At 33.3% G+C, this 26,414-nt stretch overlaps 2 protein-coding genes across 3 annotated transcripts in view; one reads left to right on the top strand and one right to left on the bottom strand.

Moving 5' to 3' along the window:
• LOC106669121 (dual 3',5'-cyclic-AMP and -GMP phosphodiesterase 11A-like) overlaps positions 1 to 16,565 on the top strand; it is a 203,154-nt gene extending 186,589 nt beyond the window's left edge. For both annotated transcript variants that reach the window (XM_014398401.1, XM_014398402.2), the window contains 7 exons: positions 5,179 to 5,325; positions 5,382 to 5,489; positions 5,552 to 5,661; positions 6,048 to 6,138; positions 6,206 to 6,306; positions 6,744 to 7,044; positions 15,429 to 16,565. In XM_014398401.1, the coding sequence (XP_014253887.1) occupies positions 5,179 to 5,325; positions 5,382 to 5,489; positions 5,552 to 5,661; positions 6,048 to 6,138; positions 6,206 to 6,306; positions 6,744 to 7,044; positions 15,429 to 15,545 (975 nt within the window). In that variant the 3' untranslated portion in view covers positions 15,546 to 16,565. The remainder of the gene's footprint in view (positions 1 to 5,178; positions 5,326 to 5,381; positions 5,490 to 5,551; positions 5,662 to 6,047; positions 6,139 to 6,205; positions 6,307 to 6,743; positions 7,045 to 15,428) is intronic.
• Positions 16,566 to 18,009: 1,444 nt separating this feature from the next.
• On the bottom strand, positions 18,010 to 22,753 carry LOC106669124 (SUN domain-containing protein 1-like). Its single transcript, XM_014398409.1, has 8 exons — positions 22,433 to 22,753; positions 20,623 to 20,735; positions 20,467 to 20,551; positions 20,296 to 20,409; positions 19,956 to 20,071; positions 19,715 to 19,882; positions 18,262 to 18,354; positions 18,010 to 18,183 (listed from the first exon to the last, which is right to left on the bottom strand). Exons 1-8 carry the CDS (start codon positions 22,584 to 22,586, stop codon positions 18,070 to 18,072), a joined length of 957 nt encoding a protein of 318 aa, XP_014253895.1. The 5' UTR covers positions 22,587 to 22,753; the 3' UTR covers positions 18,010 to 18,069.
• Positions 22,754 to 26,414: the final 3,661 nt, after the last annotated feature.

Genomic DNA, 26,414 nt, shown 5'->3' with positions numbered 1-26,414 from the left:
TAAGATTTTCCAGGGCACAAGGATTGATGGCATGTATTTCTGCTTAAAGACCGAAGTATACTAACTAATGAGTTTGATTGCTCATGTTTTGGGCTTGTACAGAAAACGCCTGATCCGGTTCCTTCGTTTGTTTTGGAGCCATGTGTATATTAAATCATTGTATCTGACGGTCTCCTGTGTTCTTCCTCTTCTTTGTAGTCCGTTGAGACTTTATAGGAAGTTATGAAGAAAATTTCCGGGATCATATAATCAGTAATTTCTAATAATGGGTGTCTGATTTTGTTGATTATGGTTGTATGCCCGAATTGTTTAGTTCCTTTCCTATTTAATTGTTTCTGGAGCCTAAGTGAGCTTTTTCTAGACTCTCCTTGTATGAATATTTCCAATGGAGGTAGGTTTAGCAGAGTTTCTAATGCATTTGTAGGGGTTGTTCTCATTGTCCCTGTGATACATAGGTTTGCTAGTCTTTGTATGCTGGCTAATGTTTGGGTAGCTAGTTTTTGTTGAGCATTGTTCCACCAGATTAGTGATTGTTGGTATGTTAATTTGGGCTATTATTTATATTTGTTATTATGTCTATTCAAATGAAACATTTATGGTGCTGTAAGCTGAACATGATGAAATTAATTAATTAAAAAGCAAATACCTAAAGCAGAAAAACTGAAAGATTACAAATAAGACTGAACATGTTCAAGGGCAGAATAGTATATTTTCTTAATAATCGATCTCATTGAAATTCGCTCGACTCACCCTGAACCCACCCCGTTTTTATAATAAGGGAATCTAAGTCAACAGGTATTTCTAAAAATAGAGAGTCGAATATGTTTTAAAACTTTTCCTGCGACTTTTCTTTCCTTTTCTCCTCGTGCCCGAGTGTATCGTTATCCCAACTTATACAAACCAAAACAATCAAACTTCTCCATCAAACAAATCTTTCAACTATCATAATGAAACTCACCAATTTTGGTTTCTGCGTTTTGTTTTCACTCAAGGGTATTCGATTTGCGAGATAGTCATGACGTCAAAATGAAGTCTATTTATAGAAGGGTAAGCCGGGTTGGGGGTTAATTGGGTTTAAAACTTTAGTATCCACCCCACTGCGGGGACATCTTTTCCATAATTATATTCCGCAGGAGTCGAGATTAAAGTGGCTCCTTTTATCCACCTCAGGCTAATAACACGTTCCGGTTTCTGTGGCATGCTGGCCCTGTGAAGACTTTTAACAAAAGGTTAACGACCGTTTTCCTCCCTTTCTTCAAAAAACAATAAAGAAGTTAATTATAATTACATCCTCGACGTAAATGCATTAAAACATTTTTAAAACTGCATGGCACATTAAAAGCCCATTAAACCTACCGCATTTTCTACTTAAATTTGATTACTAAAACGTAAACCAACTTTTGATATTAATTGATCGTTACAATCGATAAGCTGGCGTATTGTTATCACCCCTCATGTTATAGTATTACCATGACTAAAACGATACTGTTTACATAATGCCAACTCTTTTTTTTTCTGATCATAAATGAATTTTCATCAACGCCGAAAAGCTGAAGTTTCAGGATTAAAGGAAAACAAATTTAGCATGAAAGAAAAGGAAGCTAAATTGTTAAAACCAATTACACAGACTGTCTGACATTCGCTTTTAATAAGAACAACAATTTTCCCCTTTTTAATAAATGCACAACTTTTGACAGTAACTGTTTATAATGATTGTTTTGTCAGGTTTCAAGAAATGATTATTGGCTTAAACCAGCCTTGTATTAGCATATAATCCTTACAGCGTTAGTCTGGCTGTCATGAACAGGCAGTCACTATCTCGGTAGAGTCATAAAGTTACTTGCACAGACTTTTCGGCTTTTTTCTGAAAAGAAAGAGCTTGGTTTCCTTTAAATTCTATCTATTCATTAGCATGCTGAATAGGAAACATTTTTCAATACTAAACACACTCAAAAAAAATTAAAGTGTAGACTGTTTTTTACTAATATTATCACATCTTCATTTATGTAAATTGTGAACTGTAGATTTCAAAGATCATTCCTACTTTTAAGACCAATGTATTATTTTTATAAAGGTGATTTTTAAAACACGTATCATCAGCTTCTATATTTTTAAAATACATAAGTATAACAAGATTATTAATATTTTACAACATTTTATTAAAAAGCTTACCTTTTATTTTGTTAAATTTATAATTTTTATTATCTAAATTTTAATTTAAAAATATGACATTTTTCATCTGTAATTTAAGTTTATTTATATAAAAATTTTGTATCATTGGTAAGTAATATTTAAATAAAGAAACTATTACTTGCCAACAAGTCTCTTGGCCAGGATGGAAGAAGTTTACCTATTGTTTTTTAAAATCACAGTTAGGTTAAACGATTTTTTTTTAATTTAGGAATATAATGTTTTAGTGTATTTTTATTATTTTTATCATTAGGATTTTTTTTTCAAAAATATTTTCAAAATTTTGGGCATAAATTTTTGAAGCGTCCAAATAAACGTATTTTAATCAAAAGAAAGCAAATGAAAATGTTTTCTAACAAAGCCTAAAAAATATATTTTCAGTACTTTCCAAAATATTTCATTCCGTCGGGCTGATTAGCAAGGTTTTTATAGGTTTTTTTTATATCTGCATAATATAATCATTGCTCAATGTCAACCTTTTCCAGACAAATGTTGTGTTCTGCCACGAAACTTGTTATAATTTCACGTTTCTTCTGTTTTGCTTTTCCAAGGTTTATAATTTAATTTCATAATTACAAACCATCTTAACCCACAGTCTTGGATTTGACTGTGTTTTAATTTAATGCTCTATAGCGATGTACTGAATTTTATTGAAAAAACCCTTTAGGTCTTTTCTTCTTCCTTATCTGTTTATAGTCTATTTTGAACATTTTTCTACAATAGTAGAAAAAATGATCTGTTTCCTTTCTTTATGGTAGGTCTATCTCTAAAAAACCAAATTTAGTTGAACTACTGATGTAGAAACAAGTTTAAAAAATATAAATGATGAATGGTGAAGTGAGTGTGTTGTTCAATCTTTTTAAAAAGATAGTTCCTACTCACAGTAAGTAATTAATTTGCTAGACAAAGCAGTAATGGAGTATAACACAATTATTAACACTACCTCCACTTATTTAAAAAAATCTGCCACTAAACAAAAGCTTTTAAATCTTTATTATAAATTAAGACTTTGATGCTCAAAAATCAACAAATCAATCAGGTTCAATTCCCAATGTTTGAAATTAAATCTAACCCCAAAATTCTTTCTCGCTAAATTAAATATTAAGAACTGTTCAACTCTATTTGCTCTAACGTAAATGCCAAAAACCATATCAAATAATGAATTATATAAAAAAACTTCCTGTGGGTAGGAACTATCTTTCTAAAAAGAAAGTTAAAAAGGATATTTAACGTTTTCTTTATTCACTTCATTTAGTTTTTAAGAAAGGAATGACTAATAAATGATGAATGATGAATTCGTTAAAAAAAAGATTTTGTAGTAATATTGAATTTCGACAAAAATTTACAAATCATTAACCCAGATTGTAAGAGTCAGTTTTGTCCCTCAATGCTTAAACACTTTAATCATACATTATTACATACTCTCAAACCTCAAAACTTGTTTGAAACTGCACGTGTCTGAAAACTGCCTTAAAACTTTGTTTTGTAAGTCTTGGATAATCCTTACAATTTTAGAGGGATAAGGTTTTTTCACTAACAAAGTTTATACGATTGCATAAACCAACCGACTGCCGTCGTTTTAATACTTATCCATTAGTCATAGGTGTCTTTATGATTATATGCTGAACATATAAAACATGCAGTATCTTTTTCTCTTTACCAATTTTGTTAATTAATCAATCAATATATTGTGCTGCCTCCTCTTGAAAATAATATCCTATGTATATATAAATATTTTCAGTCAAATTACCCTTTTTCCTCTTACCAAATGAACGCTTTTTTTACTTTAAATTATATTTTTTATTTAAATTTAACATTTTAATTAACTATAGTTTAAATCTAAGGTCTCGGTGAGGGAATAAGCTACTGTCAAGAGCGGGATTCGAACACACGACCTAACCACTTGAGCTTTGGTCCCCCGTTAGTGTCTCGTTAGTGACACTAATTTTGCATCTCAACCCTACATTAAAAATTTTCAATCAATATAAAATACACTATGCAAAAACCAAGAATTCTTATCAGAAATTGAGATATGTGAGAAATTTGAGTCCTTAAGAGCCCAATTAATTTATATTTAAAAATCTCAAATTAAAAGACGATTCGTTTTTATGTTTAAGAAAAGGATTAATTTGAAATTAAAAAGGATTAACTTAAATTAAAAGGGTGTAATTGGAAAAAGTAACTAACTCTTTGAAGGTAGAAAAAGTTAATTTGAAATTAGAAATGGTTAATTTGATACAAAAAAAGTGTTAATTTCAAATTAAAAGGAGTTAATTTGACAGAAAATAGCGATGGTTTTCCTCACGTCAAAATAATTTAGTAATGCAAATAAGCGTGAAATATTTATCTTGAAATTTTGCCTTGGAAAATAGTAAGTTTTCCTCGTTTCAAAACATATTGGTAGGAATCTAAATAAGCGTGAAATATTTATCTTGAAATTTTGCCCTGGAAAAAGTAAGTTTTCCTCGTTTGAAAACACATTGATAGGAATCTAAATAAACTAGAAATATTTATCTTGAGATTTTGCCTTGGAAAATAGTAAGTTTTCCTCGTTTGAAAACACATTGATAGGAATCTAAATAAACTTGAAATATTTTTCTTGAGATTGCGCTGAAAGGATGTGGTATTGACAAAGTAAGGTAACAAAAAAAATTGTTTTAAAATTGGTGCAAGTGGAATAAACTTTCGTGTTTTCTCTGTTGGTTTGTCTTCATTCTCTACTTACTCTTATTTGCAAGTTATTATTTACTGCAAAGTGTTTACAATATAACAATTATTTGACATTCTTAAACCACCCAGGACTTACATTTTACAAAGTTATAAAAGGGTAAATGTTTAAAATAAGCACAACGATCAATTTCATAATCATTTGACTGTTAAAACGAAGTATTTGAAGTCCAAGAAATGACCTTGTTTGTGTTCTCATCTACCTAATTTTAGATGTATTTTTTCTCATTTTTGAATACTGAATAATTAACTTAACAACAGGAACTACCTGTACCTGCAGCCGATGAACTTAACCTCTACTCGCTCTCTTTCGACGACTTCTCCCTGTCGGATAACGAAATGCTCCTGGCCTCGGTTAGCATGTTTATCGAGCTGGGACTCGTCAAAAAGTTCAACATAGACAGGGAGGTAAGTTGTAGTTTAATCTCATGACATCTGAGAAATTAATTTTGATGCTTTTTCAGACGTTGTACAGGTTTTTGCTGACCGTCAAACGGAATTACAGGGACGTTCCATACCACAATTGGAAACATGCTTTCAACGTCGCACAAGTCATGTTTGCAATACTTATGGTAAATAGTTAAAAAAAATTAATATGTCTATAAAAACCTATGTTAACAAAACCGTGTTTTAGGGCTGTGAAATGAAAGGGACTTTTAGTGATTTAGAGGTGCTAGGAATGTTCGTCGGATGTCTGTGCCATGATTTGGACCACCGAGGTACAAATAATGCGTATCAACAAAAGTAAGTTTTCCTTTTATAAGCTGCTTAAGGATTATTTCAAAACCTTTATAAAACACTGTAATGTTGTGCCATGTTTCAAATTATTTTTCACACGCCAACACTTCTATTTACGTGATCCTCCTAAGCTACTTTAACGCTAAAAATATGTACCAATTAGCTAATTACTAATTAATTATGTACGTAACTCCTGTGTACACAGTATTTTGTAATTACGTGAAAGTTTTAGCTCTCTTTTGATTGCGTAATTTCAAATCATTTTGAAAGATTACGAAACATCAACATAAAATTTATAGTAATTTCTGCAACATTACTATTTTGAAATGTTTCCATACATTTAGGATGTTCGTGGAAATTCTACTTTATAAAAAAAAATTGTAACTGTTTAGAGCTGGATCGGCGTTAGTGCTACTTTACGGAACTGCGAATACGATGGAACATCATCATTTCAATCATGCTGTCATGATTCTAAGCAGTGAGGTATATAAACCTATATTTTTAAAAAATAAGTTTAAAATCAAAGAATATAAACAGGGTTTTCTTTCAGAATTTAAATATATTTAAGAATCTATCTGCTGAGCATTACTCGATCGTCATGAACGTATTGAAAAACAGTATACTGGCGACTGATCTCTCGACGTATTTCCAGTAAGATTGACTGCTGAATCCATATTAGTAGTTTAAAATAGTGAAAGTAGTAGTAGCTTTATATAGAAAAAGCGTCTTAGTGAAAAAATACGTTTATTATGTAATATTTTGCGAAAACTTTCTCTCTCTCTCTCTCTCTCTCTCTCTCTCTCTCTCTCTCTCTCTCTCNTCTCTCACTCTCTCTATATCTATCTATCTATCTATCTATCTATCTACCTATCTATCTATCTATTTATATATCTATCTACTCCTACGTTTCTTTTTCTCAATCCCTTCTCTTTACTTTCTGGTTGGGGTGCTTTATTTACTCATTTCTCAAGAAACATCCAAAAATGTAAAACCGTTTTACTTATTTTCCTCCCTACGTAATAAAAAAAGTATAAGTAAACTAAGAATGGTTGGTATAAAGTAAGTAATTGGTTTTCATTACATAACAGGAACAGGTTAAAATTCTTCAAGCTCGTCGAGTCAAGAGAATACTCGTGGGGTTTGGAAGAACACCGGGAGCTCCTGCGGTCAATGCTGATGACGGCGTCGGACCTCGGTGCGTCCTGCAAACCGTGGTCTGTTCAACAGGCGGCCGCATCTCTCATCGCTGCTGAATTCATCTCGCAAGGTGACAAAGAAAGAGCAGAGCTAAACCTCCAGCCGACCCCACTGATGGACAGGGAACGGGCACATGAGCTGCCGAAACTGCAGTTCAAGTGGATTGCAGATATTTGCCTTCCGCTTTATCAGGTAATTATAATCATTTTTTTTAATTTAATTGATTGGTTTACCTTTACATTTTTAACTTTACTTACGTTTATACCTGCAAATATTCTAACCTTATTTCTTCTTGTTTCTACTCGTGTAATATCGCCAAAAAGGCAAACAAAATATAATATATAAATAAAGTGCACGAAACTACATATCTTCTATAAATTATAAATTAAACACCGTATGTATCAATTATGTGGTTTTTGGTGTTAATTCGTAAATAATAAAAACACAAACATCCTTTTAAAACTTTTTACCAAATCTTACAATGTTCAGATCTGTATTATATTTATTTTATTTTATCTATAGTTTTTATTTTTATTTTATTTTTCCATTATTCATAGATAACAAAATATTTTAGATTTGTAAAGTTATAAATTTTTAAGTCGAAATACATGTAACATACTTTGTAACTAAAAACAGGATGCTACAGATATGATATTTTTAGGGAATACAAGGTACAAGGTTATTATATCGACTGATTATATATATAATAATTCAATTTTTGTAACCTAAGATAAGGAAATAATTTGCCGAATAACTTTTAATGAGATTAGATGTATAAAAGTTACAGACAAGAAAAGACGATCCCAGTAAAGTATGCAAAAAATTGGTTTTGAAAAACACGATTCCTACTTGCTTTAAGCAGCCTTAAAAGCACTTATATACAAAGACTTAAAAAAATTTAATAAATAAAACTTTCAAGGCAGGGATTCAAAAACTTTTTTTTACCTATATGTTCCACTTAAAAATTCATAACACCTCTGGGTGTTATGCACATTCAACGGCATTCTCTTCTTTTAGTATCAGTCTACAAGTTTTGATTTTATTTCATCATAAGAAAGAATAATTAGATAACATCAAGAAAAATTCATCAAACGTTTTATTTTATAACCCTTATTCTGTTTATTTATGAAGGCCAGGTATGTGACATTAAGTTTCTGTTATATAGTTGCACACCTTTGAAATGTTTCCTGTAGATCCGCAGTGTCGTTTAAGTGTTATCACTATTTCAATTAATTATACTTTTTATCTGAGGTCTTGGTTGAGATGACAAAATTTGGGTCACGAGCGGGATTCGGACCCCCGGACCTTCGGCTCAATACGCCGCTGCTCTGACCACTTGAGCTATCGTGATTTCGAAGTTTATCGACTCAAGTAGTTAGAGCAGCGACGCATTGAGCCGAAGATGGTGGGTTCGAATCTCGCACGTGACACTAACTTTTTCATCTCAACCAAGACTTTAGATAAAAAGTATTATTAATCGAAATATTTAAATTGGTCAATTAAGACCTCTAAACTATTTTTGTTATTTTCCAAAAATTCGGAAGCGTCGGAAGTCAAAAAATTGAAAATATTTATATTGTATTGAATATTTATATATAATTATATTTAATATATTCGGGGGTTTTCGGGGTAAAGAAAAACTATTATCATCTTTGTTTTTTCTAGGGCCGATGGGCAAGAACGCTCAGATACATTTCTAATATTTTTCGGCCTATATTGGTGATCTCAAATGTAAGCAAAAGAAATTAAACATTCTTGTTAATAAGTGTTATTAACACAGAAAATATAAAATCAATAATTATTTGTTGGTAATAAACATCAAAATTTAACTTATCATATCTGATCCGCCGAATCTGGATGGTTTCTGTTAATAAAACTTGTCAGTCTTAAAAAAGTGGTTGGTTGGCACTTTTTATCTATTAAAATGTATATGAACACATTTTTAATTAATTATACTTTTTATCTAAAGTCTTGATTAAGATGAAAAAATTTGGATCACTAACGGGATTCGAACCCCCGGACCTTCGGCTCAATACGCCGCTGCTCTGACCACATGAGCTATCGTGATTTGTTGTTTAACCTATAAACAACATACATATTGTTTATATTGTTTTTATTCATTCGTTTTTAGAAATCAATTATATATATTTTTATGCTGACCAAACCCCATTTATTCTTTATTGCTAATGTTATTCATTTATTCTTACTTTCTATTATATTTTTTCGTTTAATTACAAATGATCATCTAATATAAATGGTAAAAGCAAAAAAAACCTGTTTTATTTATGTAATTGTAACAACGTGTTTTCAAGGCAACAAAAGCATTAATCACTTTCTTCTGCGGCTTTAGGTTAAATAAATTCCTTTTCACAACAAACATAATCGCACTTGGGTTGACAATGGTAACAATTGTAGAAAGAACCTAAGCTATTTATCTAAATTACAAGGGTGCTTCAAAAATGTGTATCTTTTTACTTCATTTAAAGAAATATTTTTCTAGACTATATTTCGTCTTTTGATAAAATTATTGAAATACGTGATTTAAATAACAAAATATAAAAATAATTATTAAAAGCACAATTCCACTTGGGAAATAAGCGTTGAAAAGAGTGAAAATTATATGCCACATGCTGTTTTAAAATAGTTTAAACAATTTTTTTTAAATGAAATAAAGTTAGATCCAGGCATGATCTCTCGATAGAGATGTTTCGAGAACAATGGAGCCCGCTGTTACTAGAACTATGGTTTCTGGAAACTTGTCGGCAGATTATAAGTTTCTGGCAGAAAAGCGACTCTTGTGAAGCATTGGAATAAGTCCTAAGTACTGATGAAGAAATCTGTATTATTGCTTGCGATTGCGATTCGTCAAATTGGTTTTAATGAGGAAAAAAATTGCATTGACAAACCTGCATTTTTGTAAATATATGCATTGCTTGGGCGACTAGTCTCTTTTTGAACCAAAATTTCTCAAAAAAACATTTTTTTTGTATATATATTTTATATAATATTCATCACTTGATTTGAGCTTTTCTGGTTAAAAACTATACAGATTGGTGGGATAACAACGGAAGATCATCCTGCTCAAAGCCCTGCCTCGCTTCTTCAAACTATTTATTTATGTCCTTCTTTTATTTTTAATAGGGCCAAACGCTGTAGTAGAAGTTGTTAAGTTTTTTCAAATTTAACGAACCACCTATAAAACATTTCATTTGTAAGATATCCAATTACTAACACAAAAAATATGAATATATTCATACAATATGTTATACATAGTAATATAAACTGCATTATAATTTTCTGCAATGAACCTAAAAAGAAATGGCGCAATAAATTGGTAGTAAAATTGAATATATTCTTAATTAAATTTCAAATTCAAGGAATTTCGCCCGATTGGTGATTACCAAGATGAAAAGCGAAATAAACAATCAAAGGACTCTGCATTTAAATACACCTCTCACAACTTTGGAACAAAATAACAAATCCGTCGAGAAAGGATAAGTCCACACCCACACTCGAGGGTCTAATTCCCGCTTTCATCACGGCTAGAAACTTTGAGAAATTTCATAAGGAATCTTAATAGGATCACAGCCACGAAGACTCACGTCTTGTTGAATAATATTTTTCAAATTTTCTTTTTTTTCTTGATAAAAATAAAAATAGGTTTAAATTTAAAAAACACGTCTTTTTTGTAAATTTACCGTGAAGAAAAGTGATCACAAGGAATAAGCTTCCTTGTTATTACTTAGAATTAGCATGCTAAACCAGCGTGACAGTTAGGGAATGAGGTATTGCATATACTATGAGCCGGCTGTTAATAACCGGGTCGTCTAATTCCTTAGTTTCTCCGTCTGAATTCCTATTTAATTCAATATCGGCCCGGATCTCTCACGAATATATAAGCCTAATATATTTAATATATTATATACCGGGTGATCCAAAATTACTATGACTACATAGAGGTACAATTCAATTTCTGAAAGGTCAGGAAACCTGAATAAACGTTCATGACAGTGTTTGCATGCTTTTTCCATGACCAAAATAAGTTTAAAAAAATGACAGAAACAGTAGTAATATAAAAGCTGTGCCCGGCGGAAATTGCGGTTGTGGTAGTATAAAGCTTTATGGAAAAGGAAAATGGCTACATTTCTATTCACATATACAGTCCTTTTTATACGCCATATGTGCATTTATCTGGTCAAGAAAGGCAACAGTACTTGATAGGATTTTCCTTGGAAAACAGAAGACGCTTTTTCCGCTATAATCCCGCGAAGTGCACGGTGCGACCTTTCTTTTTTTGGTAAACCGGCCCTTAGAAGTGGTATTCGAGGTTTATACCCTTATCCCCATAAATGCCAAACATCATTGTATACAGTTTTCCTCCTCTCTTTTCTTTTCAGAGAAACGTATCGTTTAGCCGTTCGTTTTTTAACGCGTTATGTCCGAAATTCCTGGACACATCTCCTTGAAAGTGAACCTGTCCGCGATCTCTGGAGTTCACCGTGAATTATTTTCGACAAAGCCTTGAGCCTGTTGAATAAAAAAAAAAATTTTACTAGCTGAATTAAGATCAAGCACTGAAGATATATTTTACCTTTGCCACAGTGTAGAGAGAAAAAGATAACTGAACTTTAATAAATGAAAAAATAATTAGCAAAAAATTAACAAAGATAGTTTAAAAATGGTTTATTATTAATGTCAGAATCAACTTAAAATAGTTTCTTTCGTATAAACGCAAAATTTTGAGATATTTATTTCTTTAGTTTCTTGAATTAAATTCAGATTTAATTTTGCGAAATACATTAATCACGCAAATGTTTCATTAACTACGTTAAATATTTTGCTAATTTTTTTTCTTTGTCGTAAATCCATATCCTAATCTCAACTTCTTTTAAAACTGCTACAGCCATGTGTGCTGGATTGCATTGTTGTAGTTTTTTTTTCCCTTATGATCTTGCATATTAGCCATAGTACGAATTCTTGTGTGTTCAAATTGGGGGTTATCGGGAAAAAAGGGCCAGAGGCGACGGTGGGAATCGAACCCACGACCGCGGCGTGAGAGTCTCTCATGCTAACCACTCGGCTACCGCGGTCCCCGATTTGTTGTAGTTGGTGTCGCACCTTCCGCATACTGCAGAGGTCGATATGCTGAATCTGTTTAAGTATAACTTGAAGTTTCCTCGGCAACTTTGGAACTAGGAGAACCAAAAGTTAAACTTCATTCACGTTAGAGTACTCGATATTCCGCCATCGGTCCTCTCACTTACTTATTCACACAAAAAAAAAACAATTATATATACATATACATACATAATGTACACAATAATTATATACGATATTTACAGATATATCCCAGTTTCCCTTAAATATCTAAACGGGGGACCCAACAACCATTTTCATTACCAAGGACTGTCTTTATACTGCCCCTCGTGGTACTCCACGACCAAATGTGAAACACTACTGAGCATGCTTTCTAGCAAGTGGGACACCTATGTTGGGTTTGTCTTAAAAGCAAATGTCCGTGTGTCAATCGGATATGGTCTATCGTCAAATGGGTGAGCATGATCCGTTTCAGGCGTTTCAGTGGGTTATCGCTCATTCGTGCTCTTGACACTCAAGATATTCTATAATTTTATTACATTCTTTATTACTCGTATAAAGTCAACGGTCCGGATTGCGGTTGTTCTGTCTGGAAGGCGAGACTGTCTACATGTTCGTTACCCTCCGGCCCAATGTTCCGAGTACTCAGACGATTACCACCGTTTTTCCGATGCACTCCAACTCAGCATATCCATCTAACAAGAGCTCGACGAGAGGGTCCACCGAGAAACTGTCACGATCGGCAGAGCCGCCTTCGTCTCGAATAGCCCCGAGCTCTTGCCAAATCGCATACAACTTCGCCGAGTACATTCTGCGGTGCCATGAAGTGGACGAGACTCCGCAAGCCAAAACCTCGCCGGTTCTAGACCCGTCCGTATTTTATAAACGGGAAAAATGATGAACACCGATCTAGGACGCATCACGGTGGAGGTAAATATGTGACTACCACCTTAACTTTTCACCGAATAAGAGGCCGAAAAACATGCCGGCGCGTCCCCCAAGCAGAATTGGGGTTAGTTATGAGCCCTCCTCAATCTGCAAAATGAAGCACACTGTCTTTGTCGAGAATAAGGTAAAGCCGGCTTCCTTGGCCCTAACTGTCACACCGTTGATTACCGATTGCATCACCCCTCCATCCCACCATCTTTGCCAAATCCTTACAAGAAAGGATAAAAGGTCGTCGACGTATAACTTGTCTTGATCTGCGGGGGAGTCTGCGATTCCGTTCACCGCCACCAGCAACCAAAAGTGGTTATTCTATTTTTATTTGTTATCCAAGTTAAATTTATCATATTGATTATAAAGTTTTTTTAATTTATTCAATTGCTATTGATCCACTTCGAGAACCCAAGGCGCAATATTTTTCAAGCGGATCTATTGATGATTAATTAAATAATTGTCTAAGGCTTTTTTGTATATGTGAGCCAGTTGTTTAATCCCAACTATGTGTGTGTGTGTTCAAGTTTGATACCTTTGAATAAATGTTAATTAAACTCCTTCATCAAGTTGGTAAATATGGCTTCAGCTCGGCTCGTTGTTTGATATTCAACACGGCTATGAGAGCACCCCTGCCAGACTTGAGGAAAGAAGAATAATGAAAGAACCAGGGGCTTGTTTAGAATTCAGTTATGCCCTATCACGCCGGAGTTTGATGAGTTACATCATTTCGAATTCAGGTTTCACAGTGAGATACAGTTTTCAATAATTCATCCGTTGAAAAATAAAAGTCTATCTTATAAAGCGACAAGTTTAGGTATTTTAAAGAGATATATCATTAAAAATTAATGTGCACTGGTTGAAAATCGGTTTTACAGTTTTGAACAGAAAATATAAAGATTTGGTCTTTTAGAAATATTTTGGTCTGATGTCGCCGCTGCTTGGTCCTGTCTGGTTTATCACCTTCTTAACTTTCTTTCTACATCACTAAAGATAGTGCAAAGCAAAACGCGTTTGAGTAACGTCAAAAACTAGCGAGTGTAGACCAATAGTGTGACCCATAGCCGGTCCATTATTTTTTTAACACATTACAGGGAGTAGATGTGGATTATTGATCATTTCTCTTGTGATTGTAATACATAAAATATTAAATGATATAAATAACTAATAATTTATTGAAATTTTGAAATAGTTTTTTCCTTGTTTTATCTTTTTTTTTTATTTACTTGAAAGATGGAAAGTGTCAGAATGTTTCACTCAAATATGTACTATTATATCTATTTTAACATCGCTTAGAACTAGCATGATTAAACACTGACAGGCAAAAAATTCCACTCACATGTAATATAACTTGATTTGTATATATTTTTATATATTAATTAAAGTTTCACGTTTATTTAACATTTAATAATTGAGTCTTTGTCTAAAAAAAACTTCTTTTAAAAAAAAAAAATGTAAATTGGTAAGGAAAATAAAAATAAAAAAGTCGGACAGATAAAATTGGTATTAATTTTGTTTTAAATTTTTAATTATCATTTCAATATCGCGTATTTCCTCCTCTTGCCTTAATCCATCTCGAAGACGCCTCAGCATACTTTCTACCAGTCTGGAAATATCTCTTTGCTGGTGGTTGACCCATTCTTCACGAAAAGTCTTTTCAAAATCGTGGAGTGTATCAGGAAGTGATGGACGTGCTCTTATTCGTCTTTTGAGGTTAACCCATAAATGTTGGATGGGGTTCAAGTCTGGAGAACGGGCTGGCCAGGCTAAGACCCTGATGTTATGCTGCTGAAGTTACGTTTCTACTATGCGAGCGACATGTGGACGGGCATTATCGCTGATTTCATCGAGAATAGGCAACGCATAATGTTCGAAAATTTCATCCACATAGGGACCCTCCACGAAGAACAACCAACTCTGTGAGACTCAACATTGAAATTCCACCCACACCATCACTGAGCTACGTTGAAAAGGTTAAATCTGAGAAAAATTACAAGCTTCGTACCTTTCATTTCGCCTGCTCCATACTCTTTCACGCCTCTCTGGAGGCGGTAAAGCAGATCTACATTCGTAAAAAGTACCGCAGACCAATTGTCTGAAGACCAATGGCTGTGTTCTCGAGCAAATGGGAGCCGTGCAACTCTGTGTGTTCAGGTCAATTCTGGTCCTCTTACGGGGCGCAAAAAGCAAAAGTCCATTCTGATTTAATCTTCTTCGAGCAGTGCGTTCAGAAATTTGGACACCTCGAACTTCCTGGAGCTGATGAATCGCTTGAACAACAGTAAGGTGCCGGTTTNAGAAACTAAAAAAAATCAATTGGATAGAATTTTTTGCCTGTCAGTGTACAATACTACCTCGATTGTTTTGATCATTAACCCTTTTCCTGAGATTTATTTTAAATAATCTCAACAGGCATTAATTTATGTATAAGATGTTTATAGCATACCATTTTTGTGATAATTGTGTACAAAAGAGAGTTTCCACATGGCAAGGACACAAAAGAACTGAAATCAATTATTTCTACTTTGTTTTTATTTTCACAGTCCCTTGGCCAGATGAATCCGAAGCTGAACGTCATGACTGAAGGTGCCTTGGAGAATATAAAACATTGGTCTCTGCTCGCCGGACTCCAGGAAAACGGCGACACCATCGAGCCATAGCAGTCTTCTTCGTCACCAGGATAAAAATATTTTCTGTATACGTTCCAACTAGTCGTCTCTTTGACAAATGACACTTTCAATATATTTTGATGAGATATTTTAGTTAGTCGTAGACCGGGTTAGTCGAGATGTTTCATATAGATTGATAGTATTTGGGTAAATTCTTTTAAATTTAAACCGTAGTATTATATACCTCTTGAAAAGGTATATAAAAAAATGCCTCTCTAATTTTTTTATTCTCTAAAAACATTTTTAAAGTTATATTTTTAATTCATATTGCATCTTTCAGCTCGAAAAGGGCAAATAATAAATTTTTTAACTATATATAAACAAAATTATATAGCTATGTAATTCACCACCATTAAAAAAGGGGATCAAAATCCGTAAAGTAAGATTTAAAAGTTGAAACGTTACTTATTTTTAGGGCCTACAATAAAAATAAAGAAGGTGTGGTATTATTTTTGAAAATTGCACGAAGCAGATAGGTCAGAGATTAATAAAATATAAAGGAAAAATTTATGTTAATTCGTTTTGAATATGAGATCGCCATCGATCAACTGGAATTAGACAATATATTTAAATAGCCGGCGGATTTGTCACCCGATTAATCAGAACGTCATCGACTTGGCGTTAACGCCGTCAAGTAGATTATCCCTCCTGCCCGGTAAAAGCGCCAACAGGCGGACCCACTATGATTAAAACCGCAAGAAACAATTTGCAGTCAGTTACTCGGCTAAATGAAGGCCTTAGAAGTGCAAATTAATGTTTCACAAATCTGATCAGAATTATAGTGCCATAAACTTCTGGTTTTTAATATGACTCACAAAAGTAGATTTGTTTAATTTAGCAGACTGAAACATATGATCGATTATTATGAACTTACGGTCAATTGAGTGGTGAATTGAGTTTTGACGCAGATCGCTCAACTCTGTCGCAAGGTGAAAATTGCTATTTTAAAATGTCAATATTAGAAGGTAGTGAGTGGTTTTTAAAAAGTCTGTTTACTGTGATTAACTTTTAAAATTGAAATCACCATTCCCGTACTGTTTTCTAATATTTCTATTTAAAAATGTTTAATAAATTTCTTTGTCACGTATGTACCTCGTTGGAAATTTAAAGAATTAATTTGGGGGGAATTTAAACGAGATAAAGCTTCCTTAAAACAGGACGGCTTTTTTCCAAAGTCAATAAGCTTCAAGTTTACAAAGTTTTGTGAATGTTAAGTCCAAATATTTTGATCATAAGCATCAATGACCTAAAAGCGTAAAAAAGGGCTCGGACAAAAAAATAATGATAAAATATAATTAAATAGTTAAAAAATGAGTATTACATATATAATAAAAATAATTCAACAAGTTTAACTTTTAAATACACGTTTTTTGTCGTTATGTAAATAGAAGTATTTTATCTAAGAACTTTTGTCGCAATAATGTTAGTTTATCTGTTTTCTGTAGTGTCAAAACGATCGAAATATGTCACATCGGCCAGTTTTTCCAGGGCAAATTGAGTAGTACGTTTCGAAAGCGTGATTTAGAAGGCAATTCTTTTCGTATAAATTTTCCAACATTAACATTTTTTTATTTATTGTTCCGGCAAGGTTTTTTTTCTTCTTTTTAGAAGTCCGTCCAATATGTCGCTTATTGTTGGCTCAGCGAAAGATAGCGTTCAACTACTTTTTCAAATCACAAACCAAAAGAAAAATTGGGCACAATATTTTTAAAAAAACGACAGGATTAAAGGACTCGCATAAATTTAAGGTGGATTTTTTTAAATGTAATATAGGGGACTATCATAGACTGAAAGGGACTTGCATTATATAGTTACCTAGAAGCTTCTTTTTTTTTTAAAGAAAATTTTCATTTACTCTCTCATTTGCTAACAATTTCCTATTTTAAACATATTAAAATATATTAAAAATTATATAGATGATTGTACCATTTCTCAGCTATTAATTTCTTATTATGATTGAATACATAGTTATTTTAGATTTAGAAAAGAAAAAAACCAAGTCGTCAAAGATTCTGTGTTACCAAAGAAAAAGGTAAGATGCATATATTTTACAAAATGTCTTTAAAAAGATTTTCTTGCAATAAAATCATGTAAAAACTTTGTACATTGGTAATTAAAGAGAAGGTTTAAATTTTTATAATTGTCCTATTTGATTTTCACACATTATTGGATATAATCGTAATTAACGCACGATAATAATTATAAATATAGTTTGTAGATTATATTTTATGTACTTTAATAAAATGAAGGCATTAAATTTTGATCGTGTAAATATTATGACGTTGTTAAAAGCAATGAAAGAAAATATCTATTATAAACACAAATAAAATATGTGAAATTCTATGACGAATCGCAATAATACAGTATTGTAAATTAATATTGCAGCAATTATACACTGAATTAAAACGAATTGTGTGTTTTGTCCCCTCTGTAACCAGACAAAAAAAAGAAAAAATAATTAATAAAATTGTTTCAACTTTTATTACTCGAGTAATAAAACAATGAACACCCATTTTTAGGTCTCCAATTGGCCGTGGACTCTTATTCGATAAACGCAGGTGAAATTGGGATTGCCATGATTTGAATGGACAGTGAATTCTACAACTTTATACGCCCTTTCACTGTAATTCTGCAAATGTAAAAAAAATTGTAAATAATCGATTAAAATTAATACTAAATAAAATCAGTGCATAGAAAAACATCTCACTGTCACTTCAAATGTCTGAATAGCAGGGCCGCTCAATCTGTATTCGAACTGTCCAAACATATGAGGTGACTCGTCACTTACATTTTCCAGACCCTGAAAATAAATGTTAAACAATCCTTGTGAGCGATTCTTATTAAAATTAAATTTTAGATTGTATAAGTCAGGCTAAGTCATTCCAATACATCCAGTATCATCTTGTGAATACTATTACATCTTCTTTCGATAAGAAAACTGCTCGGGGGCCTTTATTATGTGGAACAAGCTTTCACTTGTTTGTAGTCGCGGTTTATTTTGAAGGTCATCCTACCCTTTACCAACTTTTTAATCTTTAAATCCTTTCTGACTGATTGACACTTCAGAGATTGGGCCCTTCTGGTCGATGCAAAGTCCCTCAGGGTAGCGTCCTTGGTCTGTTGTATACTCAGTATACACTGCCAATATACCTTCTCATTCTGACTAAGTTCTCACGTCTACTGGTAACACATATCATCAAATCCTGATTCCGTCATAGTTCATTCCTACAGACTTACCTCTAGGCCTTAGAACACCATGGCGCATCAACCTAAACGCCTCTAAACCGAAAAGCATAAACTTTACTCTCCACCGCAACACTTTCCTTCCAGTTAATTATGACTTTATTCCTCTCCAATTCGAAAATCTGTTACCTTGGGCTGTACATAGACGACGACTCATTTGGAAACCTAAACGTACAAATGAACAGAACTGAACCGACGCTACCGACTAATCAAACCTCTACGTGAAACAAAAGACTCAACTATAGTTGTATACTAAAACCTATATGAATTTACTGCATTGAAATGTGGGGTTCAACTAAACCTTCCAACCTCAATCGAATCCCCATCTTGCAATCATACGAAGATTTATAATAACACACCATTTTATGTCTCCAACAGCACATGCATTACTTAAATATCCTTTTCAAAAAGACGTGAGATATGTTATAAAAAAATATCACCAAAATGTTCAGTCGCTTCCTAAAAATGTTCCCACATCTGAAAATGCCCAGCGTCCTGCTCTCAGAGAGCGAATAACAACTTTATCGTTAAATCCATTATATTTCGTGGTCTATTGACCAAATTACTTCTTTCAATTAATTTATTTTTTTATGTAAGGTTTTGGTTGAAATGAAAAAGCTAGTGTCACGAGCGGGATTCGAACCACGACTATCGGCTAAATACGCCGCTGCTCTACCCCTTGGCTATTTCGATCCACTCGGACACCATCCCACATCTCAACGTACAACCTTTCGAATTTTCCCCTCCTTTTACATTTATCATGACATTACATGACATTTATCGTTAAAGTTAGTGCTATCAACTTCCTGGCTCGTGTAGGTTTTGGTAGTGTTGTGTTCTTTGTCATTATATCTAATAGAGCAGTTTGAGGCAAAATACATAATTTAAAAAATGTTTGACTACAATAAATTACACACCGAAAGGGAGAAGGTCTTTGTAGCGGAATCTATCCTGCCGTTCGGCGACAACTGCTTCGGAATGTGCTCCAGAGTGACGTGGGTGACGTAGATGAAGTCGATCAGCTGAATGACCGCCGTGCCTTTCTCACCCTGAAAAGCCCAACACTCTCCGGGGGAGACATTTTTCTAGAGGCAAAAGAAAACAAAAAATAAATAGGACAATAAATAAAGACAATGTCCGACTAAGAATGTTGCATACTTGGATAATCGATCTAGGATCGGGCTTGTAGTTGATCAAAGGAATACCAAGAAGAGACACCTTCCCAGAACCTTCAGCATAAGTCACTGTATCTCTTATTGTTAAAATGCAACCACCTTTGGAAACAAATTATCAATTTTGATTAATCCTTTTGCATGTTTTATAAGAGAGATTTCAAATTTCCTTGGTCATAAAAACAATATTCCTAAATTAATATAAAACTTATGGTGTCAGAATATAATCTATATCATAAACCAAAGATTTAAATATGGGAAAGTAATTATTGTATTAATGTTATTATGCCCAAAGATTTATATAACGATTTAATGCATGTGCATACCTGAATTTTCCAGGGCAAAATCTGGCCTGCCTGTTCTATCTAAATCGAATAACTTTATCTCTTCTTTTAGTGCCATTAAATCCAAGTTATTACCACACTCATCTTTGCCTAAAACTAATATGAAATTTTAGATTAAATAATAATTATTTTTTATAATTATTATTCGACAACCAGACAACGTCCTGTGGATTCCTGCAACATCCGCTTGAAGAGAATTCACTTTTCTCACAAGGGTTTCAATGCTATCAGAACCCTCCTATTCACAGTAAAAAAAATTTTGTTATTTTCATTTATTTTATTCTTTTTTATATTCATATATTTTATTACCAATTTTTCGAGTTTTTGGTACAATGAACCGTGGACACCATTGATATTATCCTGGACATCGTGAAAGGCCTTTCTGTTTTCATTGGTTTCCCAGCAGTGCACCACGTAAGCAGCTGAAACACCGTGTAAATGACAAGTGAAAAAACGTAAAATTAAAAATAAATCATACGTAAATTTAAAAAAAAATCCTTGTAACTTAGATGATAGATTTACTCATGAATATTAAAGATTGCCTTCAACCGGACCAAAGTGCCAAATTCTCCAGACCGTCCAAGGTGATTAATACTTCCTATCTTTACTATCCTTCAACCTAAGCAATACAGGCAGACAGATCGGCGGACTAGTTACTAATTTGTATCTTACTTTAGTTCTGGATTCTTCATCATTTGTTTGGCTGATGTCCTTCCAAGAATAAAAATACTCTGAACACTGTTTAAATTTGAAAGTTGGTGCTTTCGCAATGTATATCAAAATCTTCGGGCAAATGGCCACATTCATTCTCTGTTTTCTTCGAGGTTGATATGCTCCAATTGCTTGAATTTTCCATTCCTGGTTAAGTACAGAGCCAAATTGTTTTCAGCCGTCACTAAATGCACGTTAAATGTAAAATGGGGATGATACCCACTTTCTGTAATAACCCGGACTGTGTTTATAATTGATAGCTGGTAACTTCGGTAGGTACTACTCTTAAAGAATTACCAGTTTAAAATATTGCAGTTTCTGGCATGTACATAAGCATAACCATCAAGCTAATGAAACGGGAGATGTACCACTTATTCTGAACCATCAAAACCATCACATCGGTACACTATTTGCCAAGACTATGTTTAACTTTGAGAGCTTAGGGATATGGCATGTTGAGCAATGTTGAGCCCCAAACCCTTGAATAAAGTAAGAGGGGCGTCGGTGGCCGTAACGATTTAGGAGTTGACACGTAGCTCATCACTGTAAGGTAAAGGTCCCGGGTTCGAATCCAGCGGCCCTACATTCGAACCCGACACACTAAAAATGGGCTTTTTTTTTCAAAAACACCGGCACCCTGTGGTTTTATATGACCTCTGATGTTGCGAACCCTCGTAAAAAAAATAAAAATAAATAAAATAAGACAGTTCTGACTGCCGCATCTTCTAAATTAGCCGAACCACATTCATTCTCAGCACTTATGGCTGTTTGTCTTCATATACCCTAAGATATCTTCTTTCATCCCACATTCAATTACGTCTGAGGACTTTTGCCCTTTTTGAGTCCTTGAGGAACCATGTTGTCTCATGCTACCTAAAAAATGGGTGACTCCTACTTCCCAAAGCTTCAATACATATTCAGAGTACATATTTTAGAAAGTTTTTATATTTCGAAGCTTGCTATTTTGTGGTTGGTAGTGTCTGGTTTAGGGCAAATTCTGCGAGCAAAGTAAAACGAGTCTATTTTGTATCACATGTTCAGAATCGGCCTATACGATGTTTTTCTTTCATCTTTATGCAGCTTTTTTACTTTACAAAAATAAATTTCTTTTAGTTCTACTGAAAACATGAGCAACCAAATCCTATAATCATCTAAATATAGTTATAGCATTATTCACAAAACGGTTAAATAAAATAGAGCTGTTTACTGTCGACATCAAAAGTAGGTTTTTATTATTCTAGGAAAGTAGTTTTTTTCATAAATATTGACTTTTATTAAACAAAATTACAATGCAACGTTAGAATAAAAGTCAAAATGTAGTGTTAGTTTTGTTTTACCGGACAGTGATTATCAACTGAATGAAACAACATTAATGCTTAAAATGATTTTTCCCTATCGAGGAACTTACCTAGAACGGCAATGATTATGACCAAACCGAGTGACTTCAGGTTGCTTCTCAGCACATATCCGTAAGTATAGTGAGGCTGGCATGTCGGACAATGTGGAACACAATTGACGCGTATGCACCGAGGTTCGCAGTAGGACCTCCGAGGTGAAGACATTTCCGTAATTTGTTGTGTGACAATTTATTTACAATGTGTAACAATAATTTGGAGCCTTGAACGTTCAGACATTATTATTCAAGTCAGAATCACATGATAAATGCGCCTGAATATCGATTATTTCTGTTATGGTTTGCCAATGAATTATTTATTTTTTACAATAAAAACAAAATTTCCTTTTTTTAATATTTATTCGTTGCCTGCTGATTATTTAAAACCAATATATCAAATATAATTTTAAAAATGGTAAAAATAGTTGTCGTTCTTTTAATTTTTATAATAATAATTAAGTTTAAAAAATGCGTTGTGAATATTTTCTACGGCTGCTTGAAGTGGGTAAATTAATGCATTAAGCTGGAAATTTGTCCTTTATTACGAGTTCAGTATAGTTTATGGGCCATACAATAAAACTTTAATGTATACATAAAACTGATGCAGAATATTTTTGATATGTTTAATTAAAGATTTAAGATTTAAACTCTTCAAATTCATATTCTAACTAAAAACCTTTTAGTCTCTTTACAACTTTCCGCACCACGACCAGTTTTGGTCTACTGTACAATCTCCATTTTATCTAGGTAAAAAGCCTAAATATTAAAAGCTACCGTATGTGTCCTTCACGCCTTGGTTTTTTCTCTCCTAGGGATAGGAATCTCAGCCTCCGCACCAAAACTACCTAAACCAGAGTTGTCATTTAACACCTATTAGCAGGAATATCGTTTTAATTAAAAACGAAAGATACCTAAGAGAAACAGCAGTTAGGACGATCTTAAATAGACCTTTCGGAGTCGGAATCATGAAATCTACTGAGGCGACATCCTATTCTCAAGAAAGTGACAAGGTACTTTGGCGTTGACGAAATGATGACTCGGTACGCGATTGACCTCATACCTCTTGCCACCTTCACAGCCTCGGACATAAAACAAGGGAATGAGAGAGGGTAAGAAACCGTAAAAAATCAGTAGATTTTTAAAGAAGAATATTGTGTGAGTATTAGAGAGAACTACGGAATTCTTTTGACTATACTCAATTGCCAATGCAATAATACCAGTTATGATGTTCGTTGATCAACCTGCAGATAATCTATGTAGGGTTCCAATCTTCGTACAGTTGATTAGACATGTGAAGAAAACACTAAATGCTGAGATCACCGAGCTTTCTTCACCTTATAGTGCCATCATCAGGGCCTATAAAATGGCACTAAGGTGCCGAAAGCTCGGTGAACCCAGCATTCAGTCTTTTTTTCACCTGTCTAATGACCTCTACGAAGATTGGAACCCTACATATAATACCAGTTATTTTCAAAATCTCATCAAAGTTAGCCAAGTTTACCTTTCAAAACGTTAACGTCCATTAATCCATTCTACAACTAACCAGTATAAAGCTTTGAATACTTAATTGGCTCTAAACAAAAGATAGTGTAGGCTGTTATAATCATTGACATCAATAATCATTGACGGGGTGTTTCACCACAACTACAATTATTTTCCGATGTTAAAGTGGTAGACTGGCAGCAGAATATCTCTGAAAACTACTGAGATATATAAAAGAACAGCAACTATAATCATTTTTATTAGGTTTCGTGGTTCGCTTGACCAAATAAAAAATGAAAAATGGCAAAAAGGAGGGAAAATTCAAAAAGGTGAGATAGGAAGTTAGTGTCCGATCGAAGTCACGATAGCTCAAGTGGTAGAGCAGCGGCGTATTTAGCCGAAGGTCGTGGGTTCGAATCCCGCTTGTGACACTGACTTTTTTATCTCAACCAAAACCTTAATTAAAGATTAATTAATTGAATATAATTTTGTTCTATTTTTTATGTAACCTGTTTTCATTGTTCTGCAATATGGCAGTTGTTGTAAAAATACTTAAATATTACACATTACCGAGATGCACAAACTTGCATCTGGTCTAAACCAGTGCAAAATAAAAGACTGCAAAAAAAATCTTGTATCATTTGCAAATAAAATTACCTCAAGAAGGTACATTCTTCCACTAGCAAATAGAGTAAAGGTATTTCCCATGTCTACAAACCACTCTGGATTTCATAAAGTAAACACAAAAATGAAAGAAAAAGCAGTCTTAAGCAGAAATAAAGATTGAAGCCAAAGATTGAATAATTGACTCAATAAGTAGACGATAATCACCCACTGTATAACCCACCTATAGGCCTAATATAGACCAAAGACAAATATACAAGTCCTAGTTAATATCTGTTTCATGAATTCAAGATGTAGAATCTAAACGATTCAGGTCGTTTTGAGTGTCCGTCAACTTGGTTCCTTAATAATAAAACAAGCAAGAAAGTCTTTCTGCAATACAGTTTCTTCAATCAAAGTTTCTCAAAAGTTCTCCACTTAAAATATACAACAACAAACTTTATTCAAAATTAAAAGTTATCTGCAACGCAATTAACCAACTTTTGTATTCAGTTCAAACATTAGCATTTCCAGAGCAACGACGCTCGGTCAGGAAAAACAACGTTTAATCAGTCGTGTATGCGCGAACGATTTGTTAATGATATAGATCGTGACCTTTTGGGAAAACAATGATCAGACTGCTTTACGGCGTAATAAAGAGACGTGACGATATTTGCACTTATTTATAGCTTTCTAATACACCTGACTTTGTCATTGATTTTTCCTTTTCAATCTTTTATTTCCAAGTAAACATGCCCTTGCTATTGACCTTTAACGTCTCGGTGACAAACTAAACTAACAATTCAAAACTAAATAAAGAACTAAACTAACAATTCAATAATTTTATTAATGAAAATGATACTGAAATAATCTAAAAAAAACTTACAATCAGTGGTCAATGCCGGACATCTTAATAAATTTCAAAAGTTCGGTCAGTCGATGATCATCAAAATGGAGCAGAATAAAATCTTACTGCGGTAAGACTGCGGATGCCAAAGTAAGTACTTTTGATAGGGAGGAACTGTGATATCGTCGCCAAATTCAAATGCTGTTTACAGAATGTTACTGTAAGTAAAAGTGTGATAAATAATGGATTTGGCTTTTATGAAATCACTCATTTGCGTTTTATATTGATTTTGAAATAAAAATTTACTAAAACCAATTTAGTAACCAAAACTAATATCCAAGAATTTTATTCTCGAACTAGTTATTTCGTCGCCAAATTCAAATACTTGCCAAACCAATTGCATTTGTTTCATATAGTTCATTGCATGTAAGTCAATAGTGACTTTAGAAAAAAAATGTTATGATCAATATTTTCCTAACCACCTGTGCACAAAACCCGATCGCAATTCAAACTGGATGCAAATCGTCCTTCTATTCTGCCTGAATGGTAGGTAATTGGACTGAGTCATCGTTATGCCTCTCGCTGCTTTTAGTCCTGATTCCACTAATTTCCTGGAACTTTTTTTTTGTACGAAAGAGCTGTATCGGCAAACTAAAATGCTGGGTGAAATGTGAGTAAAATGATAAAAAACAAATTTCGTTTTATATAGTTTATTACGACTTAAGTCTGCACCTGTGAACAAAAAAAAACTGTAAGATTTCTATCTTCCATAGATGATACAAAGCTTCCTTCTATACCAATCATTTACCTTATAGACCTCATCATTTACTTTCTATACCAGTCATTATCATTTCGTTTTATGTAATTTATCACGACTTAAGTCTGCACCTGTGAACAAAAAACTCTAAGAATTCTATCTTTCATAGGTGACACAAAGCTGCCTTTTATACCAATCATTTACCTTTTATACCAATCATTATCATCTCGTTTTATGTACTTTATTATGACTTAAGTCTTCACCTATGAACAAAAAACTGTAAGAATTCTATTTTCCATAGGTGATAC

This window comes from Cimex lectularius, unplaced genomic scaffold (assembly GCF_000648675.2).
Source record: "Cimex lectularius strain Harlan isolate CLEC.00 unplaced genomic scaffold, Clec_2.1 scaffold283, whole genome shotgun sequence".
Lineage (NCBI taxonomy): Eukaryota > Metazoa > Arthropoda > Insecta > Hemiptera > Cimicidae > Cimex > Cimex lectularius.
The sequence above is the reverse complement of the archived record's forward strand: the minus strand, read 5'-3'. Positions and strand labels throughout refer to the sequence as shown.